Source organism: Diabrotica virgifera, chromosome 2 (assembly GCF_917563875.1).
Source record: "Diabrotica virgifera virgifera chromosome 2, PGI_DIABVI_V3a".
Classification (NCBI taxonomy): Eukaryota; Metazoa; Arthropoda; class Insecta; order Coleoptera; family Chrysomelidae; genus Diabrotica; species Diabrotica virgifera.
Genome location: NC_065444.1, coordinates 75,812,619 through 75,833,427, shown reverse-complemented (window position 1 = coordinate 75,833,427; position 20,809 = coordinate 75,812,619). Strand labels below are relative to the sequence as shown.

The following is a 20,809-nucleotide window of genomic DNA, read 5'->3' as shown; positions in this document are numbered from 1 at the left end:
CTTATAAATTTTATACATCTTTAAAGATTTTCTTTCATAATTAGTGCTATAAAACACCAGTTGATAATAAGCAAGTTACAATAAGATAGTTGAAAGAGTAATAAAATCTAACTGTAAAATTCATTAAAAAATCTGGCATCCATTGTACTAAATCCCAATTTGGTTAATAATTACGAAATACTACAGCATATCATAACAAAAACAACATCTGGATTAGAAATTAACAATTAACACAAATCGTCAGAAGCTTCTGACAAACAAAGAATGTACATTAATCCAATTTTATATTTGCATAAGTACCTTCATCTTTGTATTTAATTGTGATGTCATCATTCGCTGATAATTTGCCTCTAAATACCCTCTGCATCATTAAAACCAGTTCATCGTAAGTTAAAGATTCGTTGTGGATTGGAATTCGCCTAATATCATCTCCTAGTTGTACCTTAATTATTAATTTACCACTCAAATCCAAGTCACTTTTGATCTCCATCTTAAACTAAAATGGAATAAATGTAGTTTACGCAAAAGCAAAATGAAGCTACTTACAATTTCATTAAATGATTAGGTGTATAAAGGAGCAAAAAAGTCTACAATTTATCCGGGGAAGGTGACTGAAACGATTAAAAATGGACAAAAACACAAGATGCAGCCGCAACGTCAAAAAGTTTTTTACGCGCTGTCAAAAACGCCGGCGGTGTCAAATCGAATCAAGCCATTAGGCACATTTTCGTGAAATTTAGTTACAAATGAGAATGTACAATAATCTTTATAATTTTAGTAAAAGTCGATTTAATAATAACAAAGAATAAGCAAATATATCATCTGTATCATAAGAATCAAAGCAATAGTCTTTTCGTCTGGATATAAATAGAAAAAGTTATCAGCATTTACTTTTTCTATGAGATCAATCAGCTATAATAATGCATTATAGACTGTATTGGTGTTTTTTATTCCCACTATATAATTTGCGATACAATTAAATCAATTAATTTAAGTTTTTCATTTAAAAAATTCAATATTTTTGGTCTGACGTCACTGAAAACAGTCATTGATTATTTGACGAAATAAAGAGAAATTGCTATTATTTCCTACATTGTCGCCACTACAAAGATATTCCGGTTGGTACTGTGGTTGGTACGCTGACAAAAACAAACTTGGTTTCTTTTTCTTGATTATTAATTATTATTAACCTTAAAATATATTTTAAAGGAAATAAAAGCATTAATTTTATTGCATGAAGATTATATAGTTTTTTGAAATAATCTGTGTAAATATGGCCACAGAAGTTTTAAGAAAATGTAAGTGTTTTTCTTTTAATGATAGCGTGTACTTAATTTAATATTAATTTCAGCACCCCAAAAATCCAAGGAGCCGGAAAATGGAGCCGAACCTTTTGCTCCTATTACGAAAAAGGGTATTCTCACCTCATTTCTGACTGGTAAACAAATGAACATTCCTGAGGCCGACTTGGTAAGATTAGGCTTTGTTTGATATCATAGAGTAATTTATATTGTGGAATGGCTTAAGGGCGGTGAAATTTGATATACTTCAAGTGAACGATTTAATGGGTACGTTCAGATGACCTCAGCGACTGGACAGCTGAGTAAGCGGTAGCTGTCAGATGATACCACTGGAAGTGAGCTGCTGAGAGATTTACTAAGCGTTCCCTATTACCGCTGGATATAACCACTAACGGCCGGTTTCACAAAGTAAAGTTAACTTGTGTTTAAGAGATAACCAGATGTTACGTCAAAATATGCGTTTTAGTTTCAGGTCAACAACGAAGTATGGTTAACTCACAGAATTTTTAACCAGAGGTTGGAGTGGAGAGGTTGGAGTGGGTTACCCTTATGGGTATACCCAGAAGGGTACCAATTATGAAACTGAAACGCATATTTTGGGGTAATTTTGAGGTTATCTCTTAACCACAAGTTAACTTTACCTTGTGAAACCGGCCGTAAGCCAATTTATGCTTACAGTCAGCAGCTAAGGTCGTCTGAATGCACTCATTGAAAGAAGCTGTTAGTTTGAAAACATCTATCAATGCCCACACAACCAGTTCAACCAGATATTTGAAGTTTTGTAAAATGTGTAGTTCTGTAGCATGCGTTACTGGAGTGTAGGTGTGTGATTTACAGTTGTACACTAAAGTGTAAAGTATTGTTTAATTATTTAAGATTACACCCATACCTCGCTTTATGGCCTAGATATGTTCCACGGAACTTGGCTGTAAAGCGAAAAGCCATATAAGGAATCAAGTATTCTAATACAAATTCAATGGGATCGGTTCCAAATTTTTAAATATGTAACATTTTTTATCTCACGAATATTTGTTCGCTTCTCTACAAAAGTGCTTTTTCAACCAATGCTCAAAAGGAGCCTTGGTCGTCCAAGCTTTCTTGTTGGATATCCATATGACGGGTAATTGATTTTTATTTATTCCTTTAAGAGGCCTTGGATTTCAGGACAAAAATATATTAAAAGTGGCATTTGCATTAAGTAGTAATGTTAATCGTTCTTTACACCTTACAACTAGGCACAGATTTTTCAGTTTATGAAATATACATGCGATCAGGCATTTGCTTTCAATAAAGTCCTGTTTCGTCTATGTTAAACACTTGTTCAAGTTTATAACCACCTCTTTCAACAATTCCCTTTAATATGTTAGGATATTTCGTACGGTCTCATCAGCGTTTCCTATTTGCTGTTTCCTCTTTCATTTTCATATTATGAAAATTAAACCATTTTTTATCTTCAGACCATCCTCAGCTTTCTTGAAATGTGACATCTTCAGTAGATCCATCAGTATTTCCATTCCATTGCATATTTTCGAAAATACTTTGGTTTTTCATGGATAGTCATTATTGGCATTCTTTGTTTGTTATTGTCCTCGATCCCTATAATCAACAGTTTTTCCATTTTTTTTTCATAATTTTCATCATAATGTAGCTGAATCACAATCAACGGATGTAAAAGAGCACATAAATCATGATAACCTTATGATAACAGCTACTCTGCAAAAAATGTCTATTAACACAAAGGACTTCAAATCAATACATGTGGGAAAAAGCAGCCCCAGGCTGCTAAAGGTGATTTTTTCAGATAAGAAGTTTGTTGTTGAGTGTTTGAAACGCCAAAGATCTCTGGGTAATGATATTAGGATTAATGTAGATCTAACCATACTGCAACAAAAAACACTGAGAGAAGTACAGAGTGAGCTGAAAACTAGAAGAGATAATTGTGAGACAGATCTGGTTATTCAACTAATAAATGGGACTCATAAAATCATAAAAGAACCTAATACCCACTCTCACAATGGTAACCACAGACATCCCAATGGGAAAAATTCCAAAAGTGCATAGGATAGTGCCCCATTAACAGCATATTTTCATAATATGGGAGGATTATGAACAAGATTTCGGCAGTTAGAGATGTCAGTATTAAATTGCCCATATGATATTACAGTTAATATTGAATCATGGTGTAGTGATGAGTTTTTAGAACATGAAATCAAATTTCGTGGTTATAATATGCATTGTTGTGACAGGAGCATGGCAACAAGTTCTAAAAAGCGGGGTGAAGAAGTAATTATTGCAATAGCTGATAGATTTAGGTCAAAACTCATTCCCTCTCCTAATAATACCATTGAACAATTATATGTGGAGCATGGAGAAGAGTTGCCAGAGACAGGGGCAAATGGAGGATTGTTCAGAAGAAGGCTTTGGCTCATAAAGAGCTGTAACTCCACTGATGAATATTAAGTTATCAACATTACATTATTGGTGCAGTCTATCTACCACCTAGATCCTCAATGAAATGCTACATAATTCACTGTGAATCTGTCAATACCATATACCAAGGACACACAGATAGCAAGTTTATAATACTAGGTTTATAATACTATTTCAAAGAAAACTAGTCACAAAAAATATTTACAAACAAAGTCTGATGCAGATTACTTAATATTTTCTGACTTACGATCTAAATGTAAAGTAGAAACTCAAAGATGTAGAAATCCAAACTCTGGAATTTAGCCTGACTGATGTTTTTGAGGGAATTATGAGTTTAAAAACTACATATTCTTCAGGGCCTGATGGTATACCTGCAGCACTTATTAAGAACTGTATGTTTTCCCTTTGTAAACCTTTACAACAAATTTTCAATTTATTATTGTCATCATCTATATTTCCACATTATTGGAAAAATAGTTTTCTTACACCTATCTATAAATCTGGCAATCGTGAGTGTGTAAATAATTATAGAGGTATAACTATTCAATCTGCAATGCCAAAACTTCTAGATAAATTGGTATCCATAAATCTTACCTGGGCTTGCCGAAACATAATTATTGATGAGCAACATGGTTTTTCTAACAGAAAGTCAACTGTAACAAACCTTGTCAACCAGGGGCGGTTTCTCCATTGGTTCACTTGTGCAGTGAACACCCAATCAAATTTCATTAAAATACACATTTTTAAAAATCTCATAAATATCATTAAAATATTTTTTCTTAAATCTCATAAATATCATAGTATCATTAAAATATAATTGTATTTATTAATCACATAATTTGTTTGCACAACACCGCTACGCTAGATGCACGTGGTAAGTGCAGAATTCAAATTGAACCCAGCCACTATACAGTAACCCTATAGAAGAACGAGAGCTCTTAAATCCGTGGACCAGGGATTCTCCTATCTTAAAACATTGACGATTTGTGCACAGCACACAGAGACTGGGGTGAAGCATTTCGATTCACAGTTTGGCATTTTCTGTTGTGGGATTTTATTAAATACAATATTGGTAGGTAGTTTTTTTAGGATGGTGGAGCCTTATTCAGTGAAGTTTATAAAAGAAAATGCAAATAGTTTTGAAAATCGACTTCTTATAAAAAGAATGGACTAACTTGGCCGGAGATAAACTTGGTACAAGAATGTGCAATAAGAAACAAAAAATTTAAACATTGTTTTAAAGTTGAACAATATAGAAAAACTATAATTTCAATCTCAGTCTTTGGATGCTGTTAAAATAAATGGATTTTTAAACAGTTTTGACAAAGCCATTTTATTATTCGTAACTTCTGCCTCCACCTTCACCACCGAAGAAGCGCCATCATTCAGTAGATATCATATTCTGCACAAAACAAAAAAAGTGTGTGACATCCTGACTACTCGGGTCAAAGACAGGTTTCATTTTACAGAAAATCTTTTGGCAAGGCCCCAAAAATTTTTCGCCTGCAGTGCTTATTCACCGTTTGTATAATTATATTCTTTAATTGAACACCCTCCTTAAATTACCACGAGCCGCCACTGTTGTCAACTACCAACAATACTTGTTGGGTGCATTTGAGAATAAGATTCAGGTCGACAGCATTTATACTGATTTCTCAAATGCATTTGACAGGGTTAATCATAACCTGTTGGTTCATAAACTTCATGCATCTGGCTTTGGTGAACCCATTGTTAATTGGATTAAAAGCTTTTTGATGGGACGTACACAAAAAGTTCGTATCAACAATTATGTTTCTAAAGAATTCCATTGTTGTTCTGGTGTCCCACAAGGGTCTCATTGTGGTCCCTTGCTCTTTAACTTGTTCATTAACGATATTGGTAAGGCTATCAAAAACTCACACTTTCTACTATTTGCTGATGATCTTAAGTTATTTCGTTACATACATGATATATCAGATAGAGATCTCCTACAAGATGATGTTAATAATGTTTATGGTCGAAACTAAATGGTTTAAGCCTAAATCCGACTAAATGTTCTTGTATTTCATTTGGTCGTATAAATAATCTAACAGCTAATATATATGTTCTTAATGATGTACTCTTGGATTCAGTTACTGAGATTAAAGATTTGGGTGAATTATTGGATTATGCATTGACATTTAGAAGCCATTATCTTAAAATTAAGGAAACAGGATTTCGCAATCTTGGTTTTATTTATCGCAACAGTCATGATCTCTCACCTACTGTATTCAAATTATTGTACTGCTCTCTGGTGCGCTCAGGACTTGAATACTGCTCTGTTGTTTGGTCTCCATTTCATCTCTACATTAATGGATTGGAGAGCGTTCAGCGGAAGTTTTATAAGATCTTTAGCTTATAAAGCACATACTAATATAAGAAATACTGAAAATTTCGTCATAGATTATTCTGGAATAATGTCTCAATTTAACATTGCTACACTGAAGAACCGCAGGTTGAGAGCGGATATGTTGTTTCTATTTAAAATTCTAAACAATGCTATTAATTGTCCCTCGTTATTGGATGTGTACTTAAACACAATACATAGAACTCGACACACTGCACTCTTTTATATTCCTTTTCATAGGACTGAGTATGCTCGTCATTTTCCCTTGCCGAGAATGCTCAGCTTTTGCAATGACATGCTACTTGATCCATTCTGTCCAAGCGTTAATATCTTCTAAAGGCAGCTTGGGAGTTTAATGATTTAAATATGTGATATTTTTCATCTTCTGTGATTTGATATACTGTGTTATTTTACAAATTTTATTGTTTAATTGTCTTTTATTCGTTGATTTTTTATTTATTTATTTATATATATTTACGAGCAAAGCTCATTGCAATAAAACATTACAGAAGATATGAAGAACTAACAAAACTCTTGAACGCAGAAGAGTCATGTTGGATATTTGTTGTCTTCGCAAAATTATCTCTGGTGTTATTAACTCCGAAGAATTGATAAGTCTTGTATACTTTAATATACCTGCTAGATTGACACGAAATCCACAAATATTCAGGGAACAACGACATGCTACAAATTATGGTCAATATGCACCAATTAGTAGATTGGCCCTGTATGGAAACAAGTTTAGTCATGTAATAGATCTGTTTGGTTCTTCAGTTTCCTCTATTAAACAAGAACTCGGGCGTCTTGAATTTTGAATTTAAAAATTAAATAGATTTAACTGTTATAGTTAATTCAGTTGTTTTCATCATTTACAAATAATTTATATTCTTTTTTATTTTTTATGTTTGTGTTTTATAGTTGTAGTTTTACATGTATCTAAATTTTATATTTTCATTATTATGACAAAAGCTCTGCTTTATTGTATTTTGTATGTATTGGGTTTATCCCGTTAATAAATAAATAAATATTACAAATATACGTAAAATACAATAAGATACAATAAACACTACGACAATAAAGCAAGTCAAAAAGTAAAAATAACAGGTAAAGATACATAATCACAAGTTTAAAATATTCAAGAACATAAAACTAGAGGGTGCAATCCTTTAGCGTTTTTAAAAATCGCGAACTATCCGCAAAGAAATCCACACAATTGGAGCAAGCATTTGCCTGTCTAGAAACCCTCGAGATGAAAGAATTTGCAGTGAAGTTAGTTCTGCTGATGGGAGTATGAAACGTAGATCTTGAACGTGTGATTCTGGAGGGAATATGTAAACCTACTTCCTCCAGGAGCTCAGGGCAGTCGTGAATTGAATTTATAATATTATACAACATGTACATGTCCTTCTTTTTCCGTCTGCTTGATAAGGTGTCAATGTTAAGTTCTAGTTCAAGATCCATATAATTCCAGTCTCTACGGTTTGTTTTGAATGCGACGAACCTAAGGAATAGGTGCTGGATCCTTTCAATCTTACAGTTGTATGTCTCATAGGCGGGTGACCAGACGCAAGATGCATATTCCACGATTGGCCTCACCATTGCACAGTACAACAGTTTTTTTATGTTTTTTGTACATGATCTTTACTTTTACTTTTACTATTTTTTTGTATTTTTTTTGTAAATGGTTCTACCATTGAAATAAATAAATAAATGTCACACTAATTATATCAAAAGTGTTGGTAACAACCTGAAAGATAATCCAGCACATTTCTGGAGATACATTAATAATAAAAAAAAATCAAACAATGTTCCAAATCACATGTACCTTGATAACCAAATGGCAGATAATGCCCAAAACATAGCTAAGGGATCGTTCAAGTATTACGTAACGTGATTTTTGACCCCCCCCAAACCTGCGTTACGTAATACTTGAATGGTCCCTAACTTGTTTGCTGAACATTTTGCTAGTATATATGATTCATCCACATGCCGATTGTCCAAAGCGGACTCATGTTCAGGTGCAGATATTTCTTTGTATACTATTAAAATCTCTGATATTTATGATGGTATATGTCAACTCCATCCATCCAATGGCACTACAGCCCAAATCGAGCCTTGGCCTCCTTCAATAAGCTTCTCCAATCATTTCGATTTACCGCTGTTCTTTTCCATGAACGCGTTCCCAGAAAGTTCCTGGCATCCTCATCGACTTCGTCTTCCCATCTCTTTTTAGGTCTTCCAACAGGTCTTCTTCCCTGCATTCTTGCATTCAGCAGTTTTCTGGGGATTCTACTCTCATACATGCGGACCACGTGCCCTGCCCACCGTAATCTCTGCAGTTTAGTGTGTTGTGCTAGAGTTGGTTCGCTATATTGCTCGTATATTTCTCTATTATACCTAATTCGCCAGTTGTTATTTTCACTTATTGGGCCCAGTATCCTACGTAATACTTTTCTTTCAAACACATCTAATGCATTGGCAGATTTTTGTGTCACCACCCATGTTTCGCAGCCATAACTTACTATGGGCTTGATTATTGTTTTATATACCCGGAGTTTTGTTTTCCGGTGTACGTCTCGCGATTTGAATATGTGGCCCATCGCAAAATAGGCTTTATTTGCCAGCACAAGCCTTCTATTTATTTCCGGTTCTTCTTCATTGCTTGCAACCAGATCCATTCCTAGGTACGTGAATCTATTCACATGTTCTATATCGTCAATAAAGTGTTGTTGCGCCGGTCTATTTGATCTGGTTTGTATGAGTAGTTTTGTTTTATTTGTGTTTATTGCTAGCCCTACTGCTTCTGCACTCTGTTTCAACTCAACGTAGGTTTCTTCCGCTGCATTCATTGTTCTGCTCATTATGTTTATATCATCCGCGTATGCTGCTAATTGGGTAGATTTGTTTGTAAGTATGTTATTTCCGCTTACCGTCAACCGTCTAATTACATATTCAAGAACAAGATTAAAAAGCGTTGGAGCCAGTCCGTCGCCTTGTTTCAGTCCTTGCGTTATCGTAAACGCATCAGTGATCTGTCCTTGAATACATACTTGTGCTTCTGTTTCTGTCATTGTCATTTGCACTAGTCGTATTAATTTTGATGGTATGCCAAATTCTTCCAATATATTAGGTAGAATTGTTCTATCTATTGAATCATAGGCTTGTTTAAAATCTACAAAGAGATTGTAAACGTCCATGTCATATTCCCATGCTTTGGCTAGTATTTGTTTAACTGTAAATAGTTGGTCAATGGTAGATCTATTTTGCCTAAACCCTGCTTGATATTCCCCGATGATTTTTTCCGTGAGAGGTTGAAGTCTTCGATTAAGGATGTTTGTGAATATTTTGTATCCCGAACAAAGTAAAGAGATGCCTCTATAATTCTGACACAACAGTTTGTCTCCTTTTTTATGAATAGGGCAGATTATACTTTTCTTCCATTGTTGGGGGATTTTTTCTTCTATCCCTATCTCTCGTATTAGCTGATACATCTGTTGTGTCAAATTCCTTCCTCCTTGCTTGAGTAGTTCTGCCGGTATTTTATCTATTCCCGGTGCTTTATGGCTTTTTTGTATGTGGATTGCCGTTTGGACCTCCTCTAGCGTTGGGGGTCTAGTTAATTCATTTTCTTCTCCATCTTCCCCCAGCTCTTGTTGTTGTACCTCCTGCCGTGCCTGCTGCTGCCTCTGTTGTTGTAATGGTGGTTGTGCCCCTTTGTTTAATACTTCCTTAAAATATGTCATCCAGGTTATCTTAATTTCGTCCATATCGCTAATGATTTCACCCTTCTTATTTTTGCAGAGGCTAGTCTTCGGTTTGTATCCCTGTCTTAAATGTTTAATAAGTTGGTATGCACTACGTGTTTCGTTTTCCTTAAACTCCCTCTCTATGTTTAGTATCCGTTGGTTTTCGTACTTTCTCTTTTTCTGCCTGCACAGTTTATCTGCTCTTCGTCTTTTGTTCTCAAATTCTGTTTTTCTCTCTCTAGTACGTCTGAGTATGTAATTATTATGTGCTTCATTTCTTTCCTGTATAGCTTGTTTGCATTCTTCATCGAACCATTTTTCTTCTCTCCGTTGTGTCTTTGTACCTATGACTTCTTTCGTTGTGTTTAGTATGATACTGCTTATGGTGTTCCATTGATTTTCTATTGTGGAGTCTGCTCTGTTTTCTTCTAGTAATTTTTCATCAACTGTTCTCTCAAATCTTTCTTGTACCTCAGGGACTTTTAGGTTATCTAAGTTTAGTTTTTCTTGTTTTGGATATTGTTCCTTTACCTGTCGACTGATTTTGCATCTAAACCGTGTCTGCACTAGTAGATGGTCTGAGTCACAGCTTGCGCCACGTCTGCTTTTTACATCTAATATACTCGTCGCCATTCTTTTTTCAGTCAGTATATGGTCTATTTGATTTATTGTGTTTCCGTCAGGTGATATTCAAGTGCCCTTATGTATGTCCCGATGTGGGAAGCATGTCGAACTGATAATCATATTCTTTCCAGCTGCGAAATCTATTAGAAACTGACCATTCTCATTTGTGTCTCTATGGAAACTATGTTTCCCTATTACCCCTATATACTCTTCTTCTTTTCCGATCTTGGCGTTTGTGTCGCCTATCACCATTTTAATGTCGTTTCTTGGTATTGAGTCATAGATTCGTTCTAGATCTTGATAAAAGGCTACCTTAGTGTCTTCTTCCTGTTCATTTGTGGGACAGTGTACATTTATAAGGGTTATGTTAAAGAAATGCGTTTTTATCCTAAGCTTGCAGATTCTTTCATTGATGGCTTGAAAATCTGTTATCAGGTGCTTCATTTTATTATCTACGATAAAGGCTACTCCAAATTCTTTATTTCCTTCATCTTTACCGCTATACAGTATAGTGTGTGTTTTAGTGTCTCGGATACCTTTTCCCAACCATTTAGTTTCTTGTACTGCAGTGATTCCTATTTTATATCTTTTCAGTTCGTGTAGAAGGACCCTCTGTGCTCCTGGTCTATTTAGCGTTCTGACATTCCATGTTCCCAGCATAAATTCCATATTCCGTTGCCAAAGTCGTCGTCTTGATATCCGTCCATTCCGAGGCCTATCTGAAGGTTTCGTAGTAGTACTTTTTTACAAGAATAGGTTACTGGCCTATCGCCCAACCCCCTTTTCGGAGGACCATTTCTCCCTTCCTCGTCAGCCCTGACCCTACTTTCCACTGGGGTTGGTTACCCAATCTCCGGTAAGGTTGCTCAGGTTCTCCAGGGTTCACCCGTGCAGCCCAAGCCGCACTTCGTGGAGGTGGGGATAGGAATTGAGTAGGAGAGGCTAGAGATGCTAACTGGAAACAGCATCTTGTATTGCGCTTCACTACCCCATTTGAACCCCATATGTCAACTCAGAAACTCTTTTTCAACGGGACCAGATAATATTCCAAATTATTTCTTGAAACCTTGTTCATTTACAATATCCAAACCAATATATCTACTGTTTAATTTATCTTTGCTCACATGTTCCTTTCCTGCTAGATGGAAAGAAAGCTACCTATTTTTAAAGCTGGTGACAAAAATAATGTAAAAAATTATCGTAGTATCTCTAAGCAATCAGCAATACCAAAGTTATTCGATAAAATAGTATACAATCAACTATATTGGCAATGTAAAGAAGAATTATTATCTGTAGTTCAACATGGGTTTTGTAGCTGGGAAATCCACTAATACTAACTTGGCAGTGTATGAAATGGATCTGTTGGAGGCATTGGAGAGGAAGGAACAAGTAGATTCAGTCTACACTGACTTCTCCAAGGCCTTCGACAGAGTCAATTTCAACATTTTGCTTGCAAAACTCCTAAATTTAGGATTTACTAAGGAGGCCATAGAATGGATATCAAGTTTTTTAAAGGATCGAAAACAAAGGATGAAACTATTTAATTTCCTATCTGAATCATTTGAGGTTTTATCAGGTGTCCCCCAAGGAGGCCACTGTTCACCATTACTATTTAATCTCTTTATAAATGATATTTCTGATAATCTTGAATCATCAGTTTTACTTTCTGCAGATGGCTTAAAGTTATATAGAAATATAAAATCTGTAGCTGACATACATATGTTGCAAAAGGATATTGACAGGTTATGGGACTGGAGTATACAGAATAATCTTACATTAAATATCGATAAATGCTATTATATCAGTTTTTTTAGGGGAAATAAACAATATGACTCCAACTATCTTATGAATAATGTTAACTTAAGATACAAAAATCAAGTTAGAGACATTGGCATCACTTTTAATGAAAGCATTAATTTCAATGACCATATTTCACAGATTACATTGAAAGGTCTTAAACTTCTTGGATTTACATTAAGAAACTGTAGTGAGTTCCCAATTGATGTAACGAAAGTTGTGTATTGTTCTCTTGTACGCTCTCAACTAGAATATGGCACGCTAGTCTGGTGTCCTATGTATGACCAGTATATCAATTCCATTGAGAAAGTTCAAAATAAGTTTTTATATTGTTACAAAATGGGAATTCTAGTTGCAAATATAGACAAAAAAGTAATTTTAGATATATTAAATCTAACGACACTTTATAACAGACGAATTCAGTTTGATTCTGTATTTATTTATAAATTATTAAATAATTTAAGTAATTCAATGTCCGGAACTTTTAAGTAAAATAAGCTTCAATATTCCACAGCATAGACTAAGATCTTTTGAACTTTTTCATATAAACTTTCATGCTACCAATTATGCCTGCAATACTTCATTTGATAGGGCCTTAAGGTTTTTAAATAGTCACTGTGATATACAGTCGGAAAAATCAAAGAATAGGGCTTTTCATTCACAGTGATTTGTTTCGAGCTTCTGTCATGTGTCACATAATATTAATATATTTACGTCATACGTTATTGGTATATAACAATGATTCAAACCAAAGACGTATGGCGTAGATATATTAATATTATGTGACACATGCCAGAAGCTCGAAACAAATGACAATCGATGAAAAGCCCCATACCCATGAACGATCACATCAATCTTATTTTGTATCACACTTTGTATTACACTTATTTTGTATTTGCTGTCTTTTTCTATAAATAACAAATATTTGTTAAAAATGTGTCGGAAAAATGAAAGAATAGGGCTTTTCATTCACAGTCATTTGTTTCGAGCTTCTGTCATGTGTCACATAATATTAATATATCTACGTCATACGTTATTGATATAACCAATGATACAAACCAAAGACGTATGACGTAGATATATTAATATTATGTGACACATGACAGAAGCTCGAAACAAATGAGAATCGATGAAAAGCCCTATACCCATGAACGATCACATCAATCACGAAATGTTATAGCGAAATGCCATAAAAAGAGCGGCTGTATAGCGAGGTATGGGTGTACTTAATTAATAATTAGAATTACTTAGTACATACGATATGCCCTGCTTTAACGGTATATATCTAAGTAAAAATAAATATTTTTAATTACATAATATGTATTTAATTACAATAAATAGCTTAACACGTTGACGGACAGTGCGTCAAATGTATAAGCAAGTGTTGGTACACTATATGTATTTTGCATGGTAGAATAGGAAAAAATGCAACGTCTATAGACGTTGTGTCACATTACATCAATGGAAATTAGACGTCTATAGACGTTCTGTCCGTCAACGTGTTAAAGCCGAATTATCAAAACCTACAAATCTGACCTGTTTCACAGTATTTATTACTTTTACTATACTTTTATTACTTACCTTATAATTGTTTCAGTTGGGGCGTTGCAGATTCGTTTCAGAATTTGATAAATTAAATAGAATTGGGGAAGGAACTTACGGAATCGTTTGTAAGTAAATAGATTATATCCATTCCATACCTCAGTTCCATAGGGAATCAACTCCAAAATTTTGTATTTGGAGTTAATTCAACTCCCTATCAAACAAGGTTGTAATTTAAGTTAGATCTATTTTGAGATTTAAACGCAGGCGAATTCTGTAAAAAATTGCAAGCACAGCAGTACAAACGACATACTTTGTTTAATTCTCAATAGTTTGGCTAAATCTACATTGAAATAAGTCGTATTTTGACTTACATGTCATTTTAGAGTGAATAAGACAGTAACACTGTTAGTGCCTATGTTAAATGTTTAGTTTCTATATATTTGACAATTAATAAGGATTTTAAACAAGTTACAGCTTTGTTACATGTACGACCATGATTCCATGATAGATATACCTCCTGTTTATCCATATCAAAAACAAATATATAGATTTGAACAGCCTTTGTAAGCCAAATGTTATACCTGGAATATATGACCGTTACTGTAAACAATTAAAATTTTATGAACCTAAAAATATTCAAGAATTAGATTTTGAATAAAAATTCGAGATATTTTATACCATGTTTTGTTCATAGTGGTAGAATATTATTGTTATTGTAAAATTTATAATTTTCAGTTAAAAGTATGAAAACTATGAGTTGATCTTCTTCCTTGCTTTAAGGACATTGGCGATCGTCATGACCCGTTTTACTCTACAGCAATTGTGAAGAATTCTATTGTTGTTTTTCTGTTCTCCTGCTTTAAATTTTTCAACCAGAACATGCATCGTCATCCCGATCCTCTTTTTCCTGCCACTTTCAGTTGTATAAGCAATCACATCAACTCATAGTTTTCATTTCTTGGTATCTGACCAAAGTAGTCCCCCTCCAAGTATCTCTGGCTATCCTCTGTCTCTGGCTGCTTTTCTTGAGTTGTCCACACTCAATCCAGCCCCTTCCACAAGCTTCAACTTCATATAAAAGGACAGAGAATGCATATCATCTCAATACAGTAGTTCTAATTACCATTCCCAGTTTTCAATTGCATAATACTGCTTTCATCTTATTGAAATCGCTTCTGGTCATCTCAATGTGTCATTTTCTTTCAAAGCTGCAGTCTTATTGTTCATTTAGCTCACATCCCATGTAATTATATCTGGATACTTTCTCTAAACCTTTTCCTTCAATATTGGCGGTGTGCAAGTACTTGGAAGGGGAAACGAGAAACGACCCTGCGCGAGTCGCGGAGAAATATTGCAACTATCTTAAATAATTCATATTGTCAACTGAAATTGTCAAATTGACGTATATTTCATACCTTCTGTCAATGAAGCAGAAAAATTATATATTGCTCCACAATATTGATATGATATGCAATTATTATATAAAGGTAAATTTAATTAATTTTATTTTGCTTGCAGTACTGCATTTTAATAACTAATTTTATTTACTACATACAATTGTTGACATTTTCATAACATAATTTGAATCTTATTTTTTCTTCTTATTATTTTTTTGGACTATGGCCTTGACAATTATCCAGTAACCAGGACTAATATAATTGGCCAATATAATTAAAAGTGCGAATTTTAGTACAGAGCGTAGAAATAGGGGTCGCTTTGCAGAACTTGCACGGTCCCAATAGATAGTTTGGTCTTCAATCTTGTTCCTACTGACAATCATGGCTTTTGTTGATGTTTTATTTAAATATGCCATAATAACTAACTTTCTCCTATTTACATTGCCAACTTAAAACTTACAACCTTTTAATAGGAAAACGAGAAAAAAACACAGAGTGTAAAATGGTTGTTAGCCAAGTTACAACCTTTTTCTATGAAGAATCAATTTAAATCTGATTTTTAACACATTTAGAAATCTTTAATTGCCATTTTCTCAAAACTCTAAATTTTGACTTATTTCTCTATGGAACTAAGTTATCAATATGAAGAGTACAGGGGAAAAACAAGGAATGTCACATTTTATCCATATCGAGATAAACACCAATAAAGGTTTAATTCTTATACAGTAAAACCTGCCATATCCGGATCAATGTGGCGACAGACCGATCCGGATATGAAAAAATCCGGATATCAAGACCACTACTTCTTTCTTCTTTTATAGTCTCTGAAAGGTTTTCTCCTTCATACATTCCAGTAATCGACGCCGTTAATAACTTTCGTCGATAGACACATTTTATAGATTCTATAATACATTATTTCGCCATCTTTTAGTTCTTCTTTTAGTGCGTTGTCTAACAGCAGGACTGACTTTCTCGGTAAATTTCGGTAGATCCGGACGGCGCAGAACCGTTCGGATATGGGGAGGTACGGATATGACAGGCCCGGATATGGCAGGTTGTACTGTATCTAAAAACTACTTAGGAGATTCTTAGCAGAATTCTAGCAATTCGTATTCTATAATCTTAATATAATATTAATATATATTAACTTATTAATTTAATAAAGCACCAAAAAACTGCTAACATTCCTTATTTTTGTTCAGTCTCGTGAGGACAATCCTGGTTCTTCGCCTGGATACAAATTCTTAAAAAATGTATATAGACTGATCTTTCTGGTTATTGTCTCGAATCTATAGGCTAGTCGATAGTACTCAGTTTTTGCTACCACATGGCGTGGTATAGAAAAGCCAAAATTCATGAAAAAGTGACATTCCTTGTTTTTCCCCTGTACTCTTCATATTATGTTTTCTGGTTTATGTTATCTGATATTATGTACAGATTCACCATTTTTTGCTGTTTAGTCCAGCCTCCTGTGGTAACTAGTTAAATACTTAAGTCATTTCTGATTTTAGATAGAGCAAAGGACCAATCATCTGACAAAATTGTTGCTCTTAAGAAGGTGAGAATGGACCTAGAGAGAGATGGTATTCCAATCAGTAGTTTAAGGGAAATACAAGTGTTGTTGAACTGCCAGCATGAAAATATTGTTCATCTTAAGGAAGTAGTTGTAGGACGCAGTTTAGAAAGGTGTGTATTTGGAATATTTTTTAGACAGGTAGACAGGAATATTGTATAAATAATATTGTTGGCTTAATAAGAAAAACCAAAGATCGAAATTGTTTTAAACTCAATATTTTCAAATGTATTTGTAATAATTTTAATTTATTGTATTTCCATATTCATTTCTTTTTCTTCTGCCAATATACTGCCAATAAATATTCTAGGGAGATCAGGCTTTGGAGAATAAATGATCATAGGTTTACATAGTATTCACATGTTCACTGCCACATGGTTCTATAGGACCAACACTGATGCTGCCTCAGTAGGCCACATTGGTCCAATGGGGTGAACATACCGGGTGGTGAATCGTAAAATGGGCCATAATAAACTCAATGTAAAATTCTAAACTGTTGAATGCCTGCTTCCCTAATTATTTTACATCAAAAGTGATGAGAGAATATTTGTAGAGAATTGAAATCTGTATTAAAATCAAAAGTTAAAATTGTTCTACGATTTAAACGCATTCAAAAAATTTGAAAAATATAATACATTTGCCACAGTAGGTATGTGTGTAAAAGTTAGGCCACACGTTACTATTTAACTGACAGTGTTCACACCATTGACTGAATAAAAAATCTTTATTATTAATATTTTCTCCGCAACTTATCAACTGTATTGTTTTTAAACAATGATAAAATAAAAATATTGACAGTTCAAAAATGTGAAAATACCTTCATTGTGACACATTATTGCACTGTGTGTAGCCTAATTTTGGGCTGAAGAACTCAAAAATGTATTACATTTTTACAAAATTTTGGAATACATATGTTTAATTCGTAGAACAATTTTAACGGTTGTTTTCAATACAAATTTCAATCCTCTACAAGTAGTTTCTAATGTCTTTTGACGTAAAATAATTAGGGAAGCAGGAATTCAACAGTTTAGAATTTTACATTGAGTTTCCTATGGCCCATTTTCCAATTCACCACCCGGTATATTTTTCCTTACTAGGATGTTTTGGTCCCATGGGATCAACACATTTTCTAATAGCTGCTAGGCTGTTGGAGTATATTTAACTATGTATAATTTTAGAAATGAACCAACATGGCCTAGAAGCTATAGGTATACTTAGTATGACCAACTAGCCCGAAAAATCCGGGACATGGCCCGAATTACGAAGTCGTGTCCCGGCGTCCCGGACAAGGCTTCCGGGCCAGCCGAATTTTCAACGTTTTGGTAAAACTCTATTTTGAAATTTTGAATACGTTATTCTAATAATTCACATCAAATTGAATTGGTGGGACGAAAAAAAGTCGACAATTTCTAGCGTGTAATACTAATACCTCATCCAAAACGTCCACATTTTATATCGTATTATAGTTCTACGAAAACTCAAACTCTGGACTTGTCCGTCCCGTTTCTGTATTTTAATTATGGTCTATGGAAAAGACGATTCAAAAACATGGATATTAAATAATGATAATTATATTTATTTTTATATTAACCTAAGGTTTTATTTACATGGAAATCCAAACAGTTAATTTCTTCCTTTTTTGAGAACGATTTCCGGATTGGAAGTCGAAACGTCAAAAACTAGCAAAAATGTAATTATCATTACAACCCATCCCATCAAAAAAAAATTTGTCAACATAAAAATGTTAAATAATTAATAAAATGATGATATTAATGTTGTAGATATATTTATTCCGATGGGTGAGTTGCGGAATTTAATTAAAAATGGATATAATAAAACAAACGGTAATTTTATTTTTGCAACGAAAATGTGTTCGTTTAGGTCTCTCGGAGAGGGTCGCGTCGGTATGTGTGAATGGTTCGCATGCTGCGTAGTGACTAAAGAAAGCAACCACAAACGAAGATAATGTTTGTATTCCTTTTCCCCTGACCAGATGATCACATAAATCACTATCAAGTCTGGCGTCTACTTTTACGGTTTTAAGAAAAATAATTTCGAATGCATAGCTAGCTGTTGACACATTAACTGTCTGATAAAATACTTAATTAATGAGGGTGCAGTTTGTTGCCGCATAGACGAACAGATGTCACAGGGTAAGGCCATAACCTTCGTATTTGAATATGCAGTTTGAATGACTAACGTTGTTTTGTTTTTGAGAAAAAATATTAAAATTACAATTAGCAAAAATAGTGATTAAAGCGTATCGCTATATATTTAAAAAAAAAAATAGGCCGATTTTCATTGAAAAGTCCCGGATTTTAGGTATATTTTTTTAGCCTTGTCCCGAATTCGACTGAATTGGAGTTAGTCACACTAGGTATACTGCAAATACAATTTCATAGATTTTTTCATAATGAATACCGGGATCCCTATAAAAAACGTAATATAAGGAGGGTTTTGGTTTTAAAACAAACTTTAACAAATAAACATCATGTTTGCATGAATAAAATAATAAATAGGTACACATTAACAGCTATACAAAAAATGCAAATAAGCATATAATCTTGTTTTGGTAGGGTAGCCCAAGCAGGGATTTTGTGCGTTGCTATATAATCTGTTTTCAGTTCATATGGGATTCATTTTTTTCGAATCCTGAGAAAACTAATAAGTATTTTTGAAAAATTTAAACGCACAATGAAAGATTACGTTATTACCGAGGGCCGAAAGTCCCTGAAAACTTCTCAAATGTTTATTTTAATAAGTTACAGGGGTGAAAAACTAAGAGAAAATTTAGTGTGATTTTAATTTCAAATATCTCATTCAAAAGAAACTTTTTATTCATTCTAAGGGACTTTCGGCCCTCGGTAATAAAGTAATCTTTCATTCTGCGTTTAAATTTTTCAAAAATACTTATTAGTTTTCTCAGGATTAAAAAAAAAGATTACATTTAAAATACATTGAAAATTTTGACAGGCGTGAAAATGTTCCTTTCCTCTTAAACAATTACTGTAGGAATTTGTTTATGTTAATATGAGTAATATAGAACAAAAACTCTTGAAAATGACAAAAACTATAAAGGAAGCAACACCGATGAACATACTAAGAAAAAGAAGATTTAAAAACTACTGGTTCTATGACGAATGTAAAACAGAGTTGGAAAAGATCAGAGTGGAGATTAAAAAGTCTATGATTACAAAAACAAAGCGACCTAATTAGAAAAGTATGCGAAACAATTAAGTTACATAGTAAAGAGAATTCTAAGGACACGGAAAAGAAAGTATATCGTCGCTTATTTGCAAAAAAGGGCCAAGTAACATTTTTATATTTTTCCTAAGTGGTGGATCTTAGCTCCTTTTTACACAACCAGTTTAAAAAAATGTTACTTGGCACCAAAAAATTATGTGACTATCTCAACAACAGTAAGTAATACACTTGACCCCTTTTTACAAAATAGGTATAACCTTCGTACATACCTATCATTTTTGCACATAGCCCCTCTTTTGAATAAAATGTCACTTTGCACATTTTTTGTAAATCAGCGACGAATGGAGGATAAAGTAAACCATATTGAAGAAAACTACAAGAACAATGATAGAAAGAATTTCTACAAAGAGGTAAATTACATTAAAACGGTACCGGGGAAGAACCATGAGTATAAAAGATAAGCAAGAAAACCTGGTGGTGGACAAAGACCAAATAATATGTGAAAGATGGAAAGAATATTTCGAGGAACTGCTAACTCACGGAGTAAGGCTACGGCTCCACGGGCTGGAAATTGACGCTAGCAGTAGCCGCAAAACGAACTTAAGGTTCCGCAGAACGGAATAGGAATAGCCGAACTGTACCGACTACAGGACTTGTGCGTAGTCGGTTCAGTTCGGCCATTCCCATTCCGTTCCGCGGAACCTTAAGTTCATTTTACTGCTACTGCTAGCGTCAATTTCCAGCCCGTGGAGCCGTAGCCTAAGTACTGAAGAAAATTATACTGTTCTTGAACCCCAAATAGTAGGAGAGGAATTAATAAATTAGTG

The 20,809-nt window shown here is 34.0% G+C and overlaps 2 protein-coding genes across 4 annotated transcripts in view; one reads left to right on the top strand and one right to left on the bottom strand.

Moving 5' to 3' along the window:
* The window catches only part of LOC126880113 (protein TFG-like), a 33,486-nt gene extending 32,797 nt beyond the window's left edge, over positions 1-689 (bottom strand). Inside the window, exons 1-2 of one of the 3 annotated variants that reach the window (XR_007696417.1) lie at positions 547-681; positions 301-496 (exon numbers count right to left, since the gene is read on the bottom strand). Coding sequence is in view for 2 of the 3 variants with exons in the window: in XM_050643810.1 (XP_050499767.1) it covers positions 301-490 (190 nt within the window). In the remaining variant the exon portion in view is untranslated. Of the gene's footprint in view, positions 1-300; positions 497-546 lie in introns of all 3 variants that reach the window. The other 2 variants (XM_050643810.1, XM_050643811.1) reach the window with 2 other exon arrangements.
* A 405-nt stretch (positions 690-1,094) lies between these two features.
* The window catches only part of LOC126880112 (cyclin-dependent kinase 10), a 40,786-nt gene continuing 21,071 nt past the window's right edge, over positions 1,095-20,809 (top strand). The window contains exons 1-4 of the mRNA XM_050643809.1: positions 1,095-1,298; positions 1,352-1,470; positions 13,861-13,933; positions 16,717-16,891. Coding sequence (XP_050499766.1) covers positions 1,274-1,298; positions 1,352-1,470; positions 13,861-13,933; positions 16,717-16,891 — 392 coding nt within the window. The 5' untranslated portion in view covers positions 1,095-1,273. The remainder of the gene's footprint in view (positions 1,299-1,351; positions 1,471-13,860; positions 13,934-16,716; positions 16,892-20,809) is intronic.